A 14,643-nucleotide genomic window follows, 5' to 3' on the forward strand; every position below is an offset into this window, starting at 1 on the left:
AAATACGCTTTACACAATTGATGTGTGTATGGATTGGGATAACAGTTGTATGAGCCCCTAATAAAATGTTTAAAAAAAAAAAAAAACAAACCTAATTCGGAGAAGAAAATAGACACAGAAAAATTTGAGAGCAAAGACTTCATTGTAAGTACCTTACCTCTAAACTCAAATTAATTCATGTTGGTTATCATGTAAAAAATAATTCTTTTAACAAATAAAAGGTATTGAAAAATAGAAATTAGGAAATCAAGGCATGAGAGGGACAAAGGGGCCACATAGGAGGATATATATAATTTTTTAACAAATCATTTTATTGGAGACTCTTACAGCTCTTGTAACAATCCATGTATCAATTTTAAGAAGCACATTTGTACATAGGTTGCCATTATCATTTTCAAAACATTTTCTTTCTACTTGAGCTCTTGGTATCAGCTCCTTTATTCTCTCCCTCACTACCCTCCCACCCTCGTGAACCCTTGATAAATTATAAATTGTTATGATTTTCTCATCTTACAGTCGTCCGCTGTCTCCCTTCACCCACATTTCTGTTGTTTGTTCCCCTGGCGGGGGTGGGGGGGTTGGGGTTTAACATGTCGATCATTGCGACTGGTTTCACCTTTCTACCCCAACCTTCCCATCCTCATGGTATTGCTACTCCCATTATTGTTCCTGAGGGGTTTATCTGTCCTGGATTCCATGTATCTATCTGTACTATCTGTACCAGTGTACATGCTCTGGTCTAGCCAGATTTGTATGGTAGAACTGGGGGGGGATAGTAGGGGGGGGGGAGAGCATTAAAGAACTAGAAGAATGTTGTGTGCTCCATTGGTGCTATGTAGCATCCTGGCTGACTTGGTCCTTCCTTGGGGCCCTTCTGTGAGGGGATGTCCAATTGTTAATTGTCTACAGATAGACTTCAGTTCTCCACTCTGACCCCCCTCGTTTGCATTTACATGACTGATTGTGTTGGGTCTTCTGATGCCAGATATCTGATCCAGTCAACACCTCGTGATCATGCAGGTACTATGCAGACACTCTATCTTTTAATAACCAGGCACCATCAGCTTTCTTCTCCACATTTGCTTTTGCACCCATTTTGTCTTCAGCAATCATGCTGGGAAGGTGAGCATCACAGAATGCCAGGTTATTAGAACAAAGTGTTCTTGCACTGAGGAGGACTTGAGTAGAGGCCAATGTCTATCTGCTACCTTGATACTTAACATATAAATATATGAACATAGACCTATTTCCCTATCATTAAATTTACATACTATATGCATGCCTATATTTTTACCTCTATAAATGTCTTTTGCCTCCTCATTCTTTCCTCTATTTCCTTTTACTTTAGGAGGATATATATTTTAAGCAGTGTCAATTTAGTGTTTTTCTTTTACTCAACTATAAGGGATTTCATTGTCTTTGTATATAATTACCAGTAAATCAAGTATCTAGCCAATGGTGAGTTAAAGAAAAACTGAAATACTTTTGATCCCAGAAGCCAGCAAAAACTACAAGTCTAAAAACTGATTGCATGTGTTTCCAGACACGTTTCATTCAATTAACAGTCCTTATGGAGCTATGAGTTAAGCATTGGATTACTAACTGCAAGATCGGATGTTCAAACCCACCGGCCACTTGGTGAAAGATAAGATTGCTGTAGTACAGAGAAACAGTACCCAGAAATAGACATGATCCATATAGTAGTAGGGTATACAGTTGCCTAAAATCACTCTCTCTCTCTCTCTCACTTACCTGTCACCATTGTTACAGAATTGGATGCTATCAACTTTGTCCTAAAAGGGGGAAGCAGGAGAACACAAACAAAAAATAGTGAGCTGCAGTTCAAAAGACAAACAAACAAAACTAAGTTTTAGTGTTAGAAGCCTATTTGATTTAACAAGCAAGAGATCTATACTTTTGTTACTTGACCCTATCATGCAAACAGGTATGATTATACTGTACTTTTAAATGCAGAGTCTTAATAAAGCCTAACAAAACTAAGAATTGGTTCTTTTCTAGAAGACAAATACATCCAAAAAAGACTGCCTCTAAAATTAAAGTTGTAATTACTAACATCTTTATAAAATGTATACATATATGAAAAGTAATCAGAATACAGAATTTATCGGATTAAAAGAAAAAGCATTTTCATGTTGGTGACATTTTCCTTTTTTGAAAGTTGAGTCAAAATTTATCCAATAACTTCTAAGGGTGACATGGTTTCCCACACAGAGCTTCCTACAGGAGAAATTACCTGTTCAGCATTCCAGAATACTGGTAGTTATAAATCTTACTATACATTATAAAATAACATTACATTTTCATTAGCCTAGTTAAGATGAATAAACTCGAACCAAATGCTCTAAGATCAACAGACAGAACCAAGCTGTTTGACTTAAAAACAAAATACAGCTATAAAAAATAGTTAACACTCACAAGATCCCGATTTGCCATTAGGACATCCCTCCTATATAAATACAATTTTTCTATGCTAAAGTTAAAATTAGAACCATTAATAATGTCCCTAGGCAACATTTGCCTCTATACTAACAAATATTATTAACAATTTTATAACAAATACGTACAGTGTGGCTTTCAAGTTCCGCAATTTTTTCAGGTGCTTCAAAACCCAAAAAGTACATTCTGATTACATGATCAGTACTGCCTGTGGCTAAAAACATACCACCTGAAACAAAGATGTTAAAATTTAAACATTCGGTTTGTAACAATCAGTTTTTAACAATTTATAACAAGAAATCAAATTTCTACAGTAAATAAAACACTTTTACTCTAAATTTAAGTTGATTTCAACATATTCATGTTCTACCTCATACTCATAAAACTAAGATAATAAGAACTCTGCTTAAATAAAACACTTTTACTCTAAATTTAAGTTGATTTCAACATATTCATGTTCTACCTCATACACATAAAACTAAGATAATAAGAACTTTGCTTACATAGACAAATGTATTTTAGTCTGGAAAGGTTCACTATTTCCCCCAGCTTTATTAAGTATGATACTATCCATTAGTGCCACTACTCTAAAAATACCTTAATAAAAGAAGTCCCGTTTTCTAAACAAGTCTATATACAGTACCTAAATCTATACCTAGCTACAGAATAAAAAATGCAATGGTTACAGTTTTCAAATATTTCTGGAGAAAAAGAATGTGACCTGTCCTAAGGAAAATGAAGATGTTATCACACAAGTTCACAATACAATAAAAAGCAGAGAATGATCTCACCAAGATCGTATGTGTAGAGAAAAAAACTCATACTACCAAAAACAGACGTTTTAACTATTAAAAGAAAATCATAATTTAGCATGTGTATGTACAGATATATATCTAATGCACATGGGCACGACTCAGAATTTGCTCCTATGGACATCATCAGCCTCCTTCATATCAGCTATCTTTTATATGCTACTAACACTGATTTTTGTTTTTTTTAAGGAAGTCCTTTAATGAAATAGATCACAAATAGCTTAATTTCTGTTCTTTAATTGCCAGTCATTACTATAACTGCTACTTTAACAGTCTTTTCTAAATGCTGACACAAAAGATGAACAGATCAAGGGTATTAGAGTGAGTGAGTGAGTGAGTGAGTGAGTGAGTGAGTGAGTGAGTGAGTGAGTGAGTGAGTGAGTGAGTTTTACAGTTCATTGCTGTCAAAGGCTGGAGTTCCACTCCTGACTCAATCAACTACCAGAGAATCTGTCCCTTCTGATAAAGACATGCTGTCTCCGGTTGTGCATACAGTATATCTGAACTAAAGTCCTTTCAGGGCCACAGCAGAAAACTCACTTATCCAAAAGGCTACCCAAGAGTAATACTGACAGTGACAGCCCAGTGGGACAGCTTTGGGACGGTCACCACAGAAGACTGACTGCCCATTACATTGCTTCTGGAAAAACATATGATCTGCTCTACTACTTTACTCCTCCAGAAACTCACAGAGCAGTGTCTGTACACAGTTCAAATCGCCTATTTTGTTAGACACATTTTAAACCTATTACAATCATTAGTTTTACATAAGCAACTACTTAAAGCACATAAAAAAAATCTAAGGAGCCAATGCAAAAACTAAAGATTGCAAAGAAAAAGAAAGTACAAATACTATGGTTTACCAAAAAAAAAAAAAAAAGTCCCAACACATACATTATTTGAATAGAGTTCAATTTAAAATTTGATTAGAAAGTAAACTCTAAGAATTCCTTTTTCATGGAATAATCTTGATGGAATAATCCTTCGAACTTTTTGTCTTACTTGGAACAAATTGTTTTCTAAGTGGTAGCATTTTCAATTTGGAACTTTCATAGCTATTTTAATGGCCCCAGTCCTATCACTGATTATTATTAGAAATCACAGAGAAAAGCATAATAGGGAAATGAGCAACAACAAAAGGCTAATAATATCTATTCATAAACTAAGCCCAATTAAATGAACCTCATTTTACATCTATATCACAAATGGCCATGCCCAAAATATGGTTCTTTAATATATGTTAAAATAACATTAGCAAAATTACTAAAGTTATCTTACCCACGCTAAAAGAAGAACAAAGCATTTGAACACCTGGTCTGGGTTTTTCAGTGAACTTCAGTGGACGTGGACTTTAAAAGAAGATAAATGATTTAAAACATGTTAGTTTAACACATTAACACAGTTTTAGATATTTGTTTTAATATATTATAATTAAATATTATAACAATGTGCATACAAATATACCAAGTAGTCCTATTATGCATTTATAGCTGACCGGATGTGAGATGACCCTGCTCAAATCTCACCTTCTTATCAATTCTACTACACATGAAATGTAGGCCTAATTTTAAAGCGAGGTGACTAAAGCTTAAGAGTCTAAGTGTACCATCATACAGTGAGTCCTGAGTACACAACCATAGCACTGTTCAACAAAGGTGTAAGATTAGCCACATGCAATACCAGTAGCCATGTTAAAAAAATACAGAGATGAAACGTATCATTTTAAGGCAATACAAAGATAAGATTAAAAAGGTATTGCCAAAAATCATAGAAACCTTTATTCAATATAAATATAATGTGAAGGAAGAGGGGAAACGAGCTGATATCAAGGCTCACGTAGAAAGAAAATGTTTTGAAAATAATGATGGCAACATATGTACAAGTGTGCTTGACACAACAGATGTATGTATGGACTGTGATGAAAGTTGTATGAGCCCCAATAAAATGATTTAAAAAAAAAAAAGAATCCTGCACTCTTCAACTCTTTGATTTAGAGAATGTCAAAACAAATGTTTCAGCATCCTTGAGGGGCTCAACTCAGGTTACTTTTAAATTCTGTTCAAATTTTGGAAACAAAGGAGGGCATCTGAATGGGAACATCAAGGCTATAGGGTGAATGGAGCAACACTTTCCAAAGAAATTCTAGAGCAGTGGTTCTCAACTTTCCTAATGCCGTGACCCTTTAATACAGTTCATGTTGTGGTGACCCCAACCATAAAATTATTTTCGTTGCTACTTCATAACTGTAATTTTGCTACTGTTTTGAATTGGGCAACCCCTGTGAAAGGGTCGATCGACCTCCAAAGGGGTCATGACCCACAGTTTGAGAACCACTGTTCTAGAGACAGCCCATTTTACCTTTGAAGAATGAGCAGATGCACTGTTGTGATAGGAAAAGCTTCTTGGGCACAACTTCCCTGGACTTTCTCTCACCAGTGCAATTTTCAGTTTTCTTAAAGCTTCTTCCTAATAAGCCCTCATAATCATCTTGTGTTCTTTGTGAATATCTTTCAAAATTACTCCTTTGTAACCCAAAAAGCAGTTATAACATTATGAGCCAACCTTTCTGCTGTGAATTTAACTGGCACAGCAGAGTCCCTAGGAAGCCACTGCTTTGGTTAGACCTTATTCTCTGGCTCATATTAGTAAATACAAGACTCATCCCAAGGTCCATAAAATAGTTCCATAAAAATCATCTTCATGAGCTTTGATTTTACAGGATTGATGGAAGAGCCGCAATTTCAACTAGTTCACTGAGCCAAAAGCTTGCTGAGGTCAAGATATTGACATAAACTTGAAATTGTTGAACCATATAAGATGCGAATTTTAGCAGCTATTGCATCTATGGGAATTCCACTAGTTTCTGGACTTGGGCCACAGTTAAAATACAGATCCATCTAAAATCTGTTGCTTTAGTGAGCAGCATTCCCCTACACTTGTTACAGAGTTTCAATGCTTGGGGAAGATGTCCACTTTAATTTTTGTTAAAATTTTGCTATTAGCTGTGTCCTCAAACTCGTTATCAATGACACAGAAGCATGATTTTGAAGGTACTCTAATGATACTAAAACAAAAAAATTAGATCTATAATTATCTAATGATTGCAGAGACAAGTTGCAACATTTTTTTGGAACGAAGCTATATACATGTAATGAGCTAGTAACCTACTAAGCAATACTTTTGACTTACCTGAGTATATCCAAAATATACATGTGCTCAATTTTAAAATTTTAATTAGATATTTTGTATTCTCTTGTACATTGAATCTTTAAAATCTTCCAGTGTACATCTCAATTTAAGTTCCAAGTTTCTTCTATCCAGAATACCTGATCTGTATGCATTTATTTATTTATCCTTTTATTAGGGGCTCGTAGAGCTCTAACACAATCCACACGGTACATCCATTGCATAAAGCACATTGTACACATGTTGCCATCATTTTCAAAACATTTTCTTTCTACCTGAGCCCTTGGTTCAGCTCATTTCCCCCCTTTCCGCTCCCTCATGATCCCTTGATAATTTTTTTTTTTTCATGTCTTACACTGTCTCCCTTCATCCACTTTTCTGTTGTCCATCTCCCTGGGAGGGGGGTTTATGTAGATCATTGTGATTGGTTCCCCTTTTCTCCCTCACCTTCCCCTCACCCTCCTGGTATTCCCTTCTCTCATTACTGGTCTTGAGGAAGTTATCTATTTTTTAATTTAAAACATTAACAGTTTACTATTCAGGACCATATTCAGGATACAGTTCAGTTAGGACAGCCTCTTCTCAGTCGTCAACAAACACACCTCTCTTTGGTCTAGTAACATCATTCCTTGCTTCTAGTCTGTTCAAGCAATTGTTACAAAGCTCTTTAGGGTAGTCAATGCATGCCCAAAAGGTATCAAACACCCATATGAGCCTAAGCTCAAGGTGTTCAGTTCTAGTTCTGTGGGTCAAACACTTCAGTCTCCCATTAAGTATCCAGAAGCACCCAACTCCACAAGCAAACCTCCTACCTGAGGCACTTAGCTTTACTTGCTACATGGGCTGGTTTTTAACCTGATCTGTATTGATTTCGTAAGACTGATACTTGAAAAATCAAATGCATGTATTCAAATTTTAAACATACCTAAAATGTCCTTCTAACTGAATCAAGTATCAGATTTTTTAAATATCTATTTCAAAGGTCATTTTATTGGGGGCTTTTACAGAGCTTATAGCAATCCATACATCAATTTTATCAAGCATATTTGTACATATGTTGTCATCATTAATTTCTAAACATTTACTTTCTATTTAGCCCTTAGTATCAGGTCCACCCCATCACCCTTGTGACCCCTTGACAAATTATAAATTATTTTCCTCTCTTATACTAAGTGCCGTCTCCCTTCCCCCATGGTTTCTGCTGTTCATCCTCTTTGGGGGGGTTGGGGCGGCGGGTGGTGGTGATTATGTGTTGATCATTGGGATCCGTTCCCTCCTCTCCCCACCTTCCCCTACCCTCCTGGTATCACTACTCCTGTTCCTAGATTCCTTGTGTCATGAGCTCTTATCTCTTCTCTGTACAAGTATCAGATTTCAACTGGAATTAGCAGTTGTTTCTTAGTTGCAGTAGCCACATCTGAAGTTTTCAGTACTTCCACGTGGCTAATAGAAAAAGTATTAACACAGACCTATAATCAAGTCTTCTAGTTCTTAAAATGATTCTGCCTGAATTTCCATTTATATTCCTAATGTCTACCAGATTTCTAAGTTTTCAAAAGAGAGCCCTAGTCATGTAATAAGTTTTCAAAATGATTCATTTACATACTGTATCACTTTGTTTTCAAAAAATGTCCACAAGATAGAATAGCTATGTTTCTTTCACATATCCAACTACCTAAAAAGTAAACTGTAAATGGTAAATAATCAGAATAGCATGTGCTATATATAATAAGGTTGAAAATAAAAGGCAACCAACTATAATACCTAATTACTCTCTATAATCAAACTTCATTTCATTAGACTGAATTATATTAATGTTAAAAAAGCAAAATGTGCCACATTATTACTTACCTGAATTTCAAGGATCCTAAATCCCACTGCCAAAAACAAACTGTTCCATCAGCACCAGTAGAGACCATGTATCTTTGAAAGCCGTTGGCCATTGGACTAAACTAAAAAGCAACAATATACTCAATTTATCTTCTAGAGCAGCTTTGAAGTGGTACTTTAAGTTTTCCAAAATTAACTTCAAATGACTACGTATCAGGAACTCCAAAATTATGGATGATGCCACTGTATTAAACTATTAAAATCTATTAAAAGATCATTCTTATGTTAACTGAGAAGTATAATGTGATCTCAAATTTTCAAACTTATGAACAAGAACAGCCAGACCAGAAAAACTGAAAAAAATGAAGATTTTATTTTCTTATCAGATATTAAAGCACAGTAAAGAGCCTCAATAATTACAAGCCCAGAGCACAGAAGGTACAAAATGACCAAAAGAAAACTCAAAATCCAAAATGGACTTAATATAATACTGAAACAAGATAAAGGTATCATCTCAAACCAATGTCAGAGATCAAAAATCTAAGTAAAAATGAAATACAGTAATTTGTTTTCTGATCATTAAATTTTAATTGTAGAGGAAAAAAGTTAAATAGATCTACCATGACCCAACAACTACATTCCAAAGACAATGCAAAAAACCCTTAAAAACATAAACAGACGCATGTCCATTATAGCATTCCAGAAAAAAGGTGAAAACAAACCAAAAAGTATATCAAAATATAACTGGATGGAAAAATAAGGCATACACCAACAATGGACTATCATTTAGGTTATTAAAATAATTTTTTTCATAAATGCTCACACACTACAATATGGACTTTAAAAACCTTATGCCAGGTCAAGATTAAAGGACTTATTTTTGTTAGACACCCTCAAGTAAGTTTAAACTCAACAGTGACTTTATGTACAACAGAACATTACCCAGCACTGTTATTATCGTCAGAATCTCTGCCGTTTGAGTGCACGTGCTCCAGCCATTTTTTCAATCCATCTCACTGAGGTGGGTCTCTTTTTCATTGACCCCTAACTTTATTTACCAAGCATGATGGTACACTGTAAAAAGACATCATGCTCAGTAAATGCTTAGAATCTACCGGGATTTGCCACTCCTGACACCATGTTCAAAAAGAGTGGGATAAAATCTCAACATGGACTCTTCTAAGAATTATGGATATACTTCCCCAATACATTTATTCATCTTTCTGACAAGTCTATAGTATATTTAATATTCTCCAACACCATAATTAAAACATGTCAATTCTTCTACTCTATTTGTTCACTGTCCAACTTTTCCATACACATGTGGTGATTGGAAACACCATAGTATTTTTACATGTTAACAACTACATCTGCCATAGTCCACTTGCAAGTACTGTCTTTCTAACAGCTACGCACATCCCTGGACTGTGATAAAGGGATTCAACAAAGGCTTAATTTATATGGAGACAGAAGGAGAAAACAACCCAAAAGTCCACCAAAATAGAAATGGATGAAAAAATAAGGTAGACACCAACAATTGACATTACTCAGCTTGTTAAAATAATTTTTCTATGTCCTGCTGAAAACAACAACAAATTTTAAAAAGCTTGTGCTCAGTCAAGTCTAAAGGACAAATAATGTATAGTCTTGTTTATGTTAGTTGTCCTCAACTCACAGTAACTTCATATCATCCATTGCCTTTAGATTTTTTTACAATCGTTGGATCACACTGGATGGTATGTCTTCCATGTGGACTCAATGGACACCTCACTTTGAAGGCTGCTTGTTGTAAAAGAAGCCTTCTCATTTGATCTTTTGACCCACTGTAAAGTTAAGTTTTTAATATTTTCTGCTTCCTTTTCAACTGATGTTTTTCTGGTTTTGTCATTTTTGTTTGTTTTTTGTTTTACATGACTTGCTGTTTATGAAATCCAGGATAGGTATTTACCTATAGGTACCTATAGTACCATAGATCCTATAGTGAGTAACTGGATTAATAATTACATAGGGTCATGAAAGGGTGGGGGGGAAGGGGAGCTAACAAAGTGTGCAAGAAAGAAAAAAATATTCTGAAATTGAATTGTGGTGGTAACTGCACAACTCCTCTTCATATGACTTAACTATTACATTATATGATATGTGAATTAGATGCCAATAAACCTATTTTTTTAAATACCGTATGTTTGGTCAGGCACAATTTAGTTCTCAAAATGACATCTTTGCTCTTTAACATTTTAAAGTGGGTCTCTTGCCACACATTTTCCCAATTTGACACATTTCATTTTTTTAAAGTTATTATTATTAGCACTTTATCCACATCTCGCACAATTCAATCATATCAAGAGTTGTACTATTACTCCATCAATGCAAGAACACTTTGTTCTATTAAACTGACATTCCATGATGCTCACCTTTCCGACATGATCGCTTAAGACAAAGTGGGTACATAAGCAAATGTGATGAAAAAAGTTGATGGTGCCCAGCTATCAAAAGCTATAGCATCTGGGTTCTTAAAGGCTTGAAGATAATCAAACAGCCATCTAGCTGAGAAGCAACTAAGCCCACATGGAAGAAGCACACTGGCCTGTGTGAACACGAGGTGTCGATAGGATTAGGTATCAGGCATGAAAAAACAAAATATCTTATCATTGTGAAGGAGGGGGAGTACAGAGTGGGGACGCAAAGTCCATCTGTAGGCAACTGGACATCCCCTTACAGAAGGGTAGTGGGGAGGAGATGAGCCAGTCAGGGTGCAGTGTAGTAACAATGAAACATACAACTTTCCTCTAGTTCTTTAATGCTTCCCCCCACTCACCCACTATCATGATCCCAATTCTACCTTACAAATCCGACTAGACCAGAAGATGTACACTGGTACTGATGGAACTGGAAACACAAGGAATCCAGGACAGATGAACCCCTCAGGACCAGTGGTGACAGTGATGATACTGGGAAAGCGGAGGGACGATAAGGTAGAAAGGAGAAACTGATCACAAAGATCTACATATAACCTCCTCCCTTGGGGACAGACAAGACTAGTGGGTGAAAGGAGACATCAGACAGTGTAAGACATGAAAAAATAATAATTTATAAATTATCCAGGGTTCATGACGGAGGGGGCACAAGGAGGGAGGGGAAAAAATGAGAAGCTGTTACCAAGGGCTCAAGTAAAAAGCAAATGTTTTGAGAATGATGATGGCAACAAATGTACAAATGTGCTTGACACAATGGATGGATGGATGGATGGTGGTAAGAGTTGTACGACCTCCAATAAATTGATTTTTTTAAAAAAGAGTTGTACTATTATCACCATTCGATTCTTGAACATTTTCTTCTTCCTTGTACTGTCAGTCACTTAGTATTTTTATCTAATTGTGACAAAAATATACACAACAAAACTTGCTCCAATTCCACAACTTCTTCAAGTGTTATTGATTATACTCTTTCATTGGATTTCATTTAACTATTGCTTCCATGGACACTGACTATGGATCCAAGAAAAATGAAATCCTTGCAATATCAATCTTTTCTCTTTAACACAATGATGTCTCCTGGTACAGTGGTGAAGATTTTTATTTTCTTTACACTGAGCTGCAATTCTCACTAATGGCTGCAGTCTTTGATCTTCATTAATAAGAGCTTTAGGTTGAACGTATTTTAAGAAAGGACCAGTCCTGGGAGGAGATCATACTTGCTAAAACAGGTGGTAAGTAAAAAAAGGAAGACCCTCAATGAGGACTGATACAGTGACTGCAACAATGGGCTCAAACATAGCACCAACTAAATTTGAGGATGGCTCAGACCAGGCAGGGTTTTGTTCTGTTGCCCAGGAAAAACTCAAGAATACTTATCAAGCAACAACAGATAAAAATGGGATTGACCTACTGCTTGTTAAGACAGTGACAATGTGTATGTACGCAATGTGATAAGAGTTGTATGAGCCCCCAATAAGATGATTTAAAATATATATTTAAAAAAAGACAGTGACAATGTTTTGCTATTGCCCACCACTTCCTCATGCATACAATGTTTCATACAGCACTGAAGACACTCTCAGTACAAGGATAAGAACAATAACCAGAAAAAAAAAACCAAAGGAACAAATATGAGCAAAATACAAAATTGAAAAGAGATAGGATAGTTATAGAAACAGAAAGAGCCATATGGCTAAAGTGTCTATCTATATATTTAACACTTTCCCTAACAGAAATATTGTATTTATTTATCTGTGTGTTATAAATTCACAAAACATAAAATTTACCACTTCACTCAGTAGAATTTATAGGGTCCCTATGAGTCAGAAATGACTTGATGGCAGTAGATGGATGGCACTCAATACATCCACAATTACTGTGCAAACATCACCACTATCTAGTTTTAGAGTTGTTATTGTGTAAAATTACTAACATTCTGTTGAAGTATTTTTAATTAATTCTTGTAAGTTTTTCAAGTACGTAACCAAAGTTGGAAAGTTAGTGTTTTATATCTTCCTTTTCAATATTTATACATTTTTCTTCTTTCTTAACTGGTGTTATTTCAGCACCACTCGGGGGATGGTATCACCCACTGTGGAAACACTGCTAAATAAGATTTTCTGTGTGAGGAGCTAAAGGAGGGTAGTGGTTACATACTGGACTGATAACTGCAATGTCAGTAGTTTGGAACCACCAGAGACTCTACAGGAGGAAGGGGAGGATTTATACTCCCGTAAAGAATTACAGTCTGAGAAATCCACAGGGCAGTTCTACTGTCCTATAGGGTCCATATGAGTTGGATATGACTTGATGGTAGTGTTTGATGTTTGATTTTGTTGTTTTGAAAGGCTCTAGGGTCAGTGGTTCTCAATCTGTAGGTCACGACCCCTTTGGGGATCAAACTACACTTTTACAGGGGTCACCCGATTCATAACAGTAGCAAAATTAGAGTTATGAAATAGCAATGAAAATAATTTTATGGTTGGGGGGGTCACCACAACGTGAGGAACTATATGAGGGAGTCGTGGCATTAGGAAGGTTGAGAACCACTGCTATAGATGCTACCCAACCTCTAAAGTGATTTCTGTTTCTAGCCTGCACCTAGCGATCCTAAATCATGTTAGTCTATGACAATCAAGATAATTTGAAGCTGTACTACAGTTTCTGTGAAAAATGGTTTCACCACCCTCAAAGATAGCCCAATTCAAAAAATCAGAAAGCTTAACAAGTGTTGGAGGGGCTGTGGGGAGACAGGAACTCTCATCCACTGCTGGTGGACCTGTAGGTATGTACAGCCACTATAGAAATCGATCTGGTGACATCTAAAACAGGTGGAAATCGAGTTACCATACGACCCAGCAATCCCCCTACTAGGCATATATCCAGAAGAGGCAAGAAACAAACCAAGGCCAGACATCTGTGCTCCAATGTTCATTGCAGGACAGTTCACAATTGCAAGGAGTTGGAAACAACCCAAATTCCATCAACTGATGAGTGAATTTAAAAAGCTGTGGTACATACATACAATGCAGTACTACGCATTGCTAAAAATCAGTGATGACACTGACATGAAGTAGGGAACCGATGGAGAGGCCTGAGGGGCCGGCCCCATTACCAACTGGGTACACGGCACCACCCTCCCCCAGGAGGAATTCAAATCAGAGGGCAGCACTGAACCTGCAGCTCGGGAAGAGAGGAAGAGGGACTGGTCTGGTTGGAGCGCATGTGAGTCAATGAGGGGGGAAGGGGAAGAAAAGGAAAGACTGGAGCACATCCTGGCTCCCTGAGCCCTGGAGACAATGTGCCTGTTTGGAACAGCAATGCACGGAGATGACCACGGGGCTGGCCTCACCACAGGACACAGCGTTCCTCGTTGACCCATCACACCACTGGGGACAGCACTGGAGAAAATCGGCGAGAATTGTGCCCGCCATGAGCTCACCACGCCGAACACCAGCCTCTGGGGGCATGCACCAGAGCAGCAGGAAGAGCAGAGCGGTGAGGTCCTGAGGGATAGAGGCGGTGCCGGGGTACGGCACCCCATCAGACTTGACTGGAAAACACATGTGAAGGAAAACAAACAGACCCTGAACTATTCATACGGTTATATATGTATGCATGTGTGCGTGTTACTGTTTTGCAGCCATTGTTTTATTTTCTGTTGTTGCTTCGTTGCACTCAGTCTGGTGATGGTACATAGCATGTCTACCTGGAAGGGACAGGAGGAATAAACAAGCTAGAAGAAAGAACAACGGGAAGACAGATCAGGGGAGCATGGGGGTAGGGGAAAGAGGGTGGAGGGAGGAAGAGGGTGTTAAGCACAGGGACAAGGGAACAACAAGTGATCCAAAATCAATGTCAAGGAGGGTGTGGGAGGCCTTGCA

The 14,643-nt window shown here is 37.0% G+C and overlaps 1 protein-coding gene across 2 annotated transcripts in view; it reads right to left on the minus strand.

Moving 5' to 3' along the window:
* Positions 1–14,643, minus strand: part of BRWD1 (bromodomain and WD repeat domain containing 1) — a 152,913-nt gene that overhangs the window by 108,244 nt on the left and 30,026 nt on the right. For both annotated transcript variants that reach the window (XM_045284556.1, XM_030888683.2), the window contains exons 9-12: positions 8,307–8,407; positions 4,548–4,618; positions 2,586–2,686; positions 1,753–1,793 (exon numbers count right to left, since the gene is read on the minus strand). In XM_045284556.1, the coding sequence (XP_045140491.1) occupies positions 1,753–1,793; positions 2,586–2,686; positions 4,548–4,618; positions 8,307–8,407 (314 nt within the window). The remainder of the gene's footprint in view (positions 1–1,752; positions 1,794–2,585; positions 2,687–4,547; positions 4,619–8,306; positions 8,408–14,643) is intronic.

The sequence above is a fragment of the Echinops telfairi genome, unplaced genomic scaffold, assembly GCF_000313985.2.
Source record: "Echinops telfairi isolate 266 unplaced genomic scaffold, ASM31398v2 ScPeMD7_7469;HRSCAF=8507_0, whole genome shotgun sequence".
NCBI lineage: Eukaryota > Metazoa > Chordata > Mammalia > Afrosoricida > Tenrecidae > Echinops > Echinops telfairi.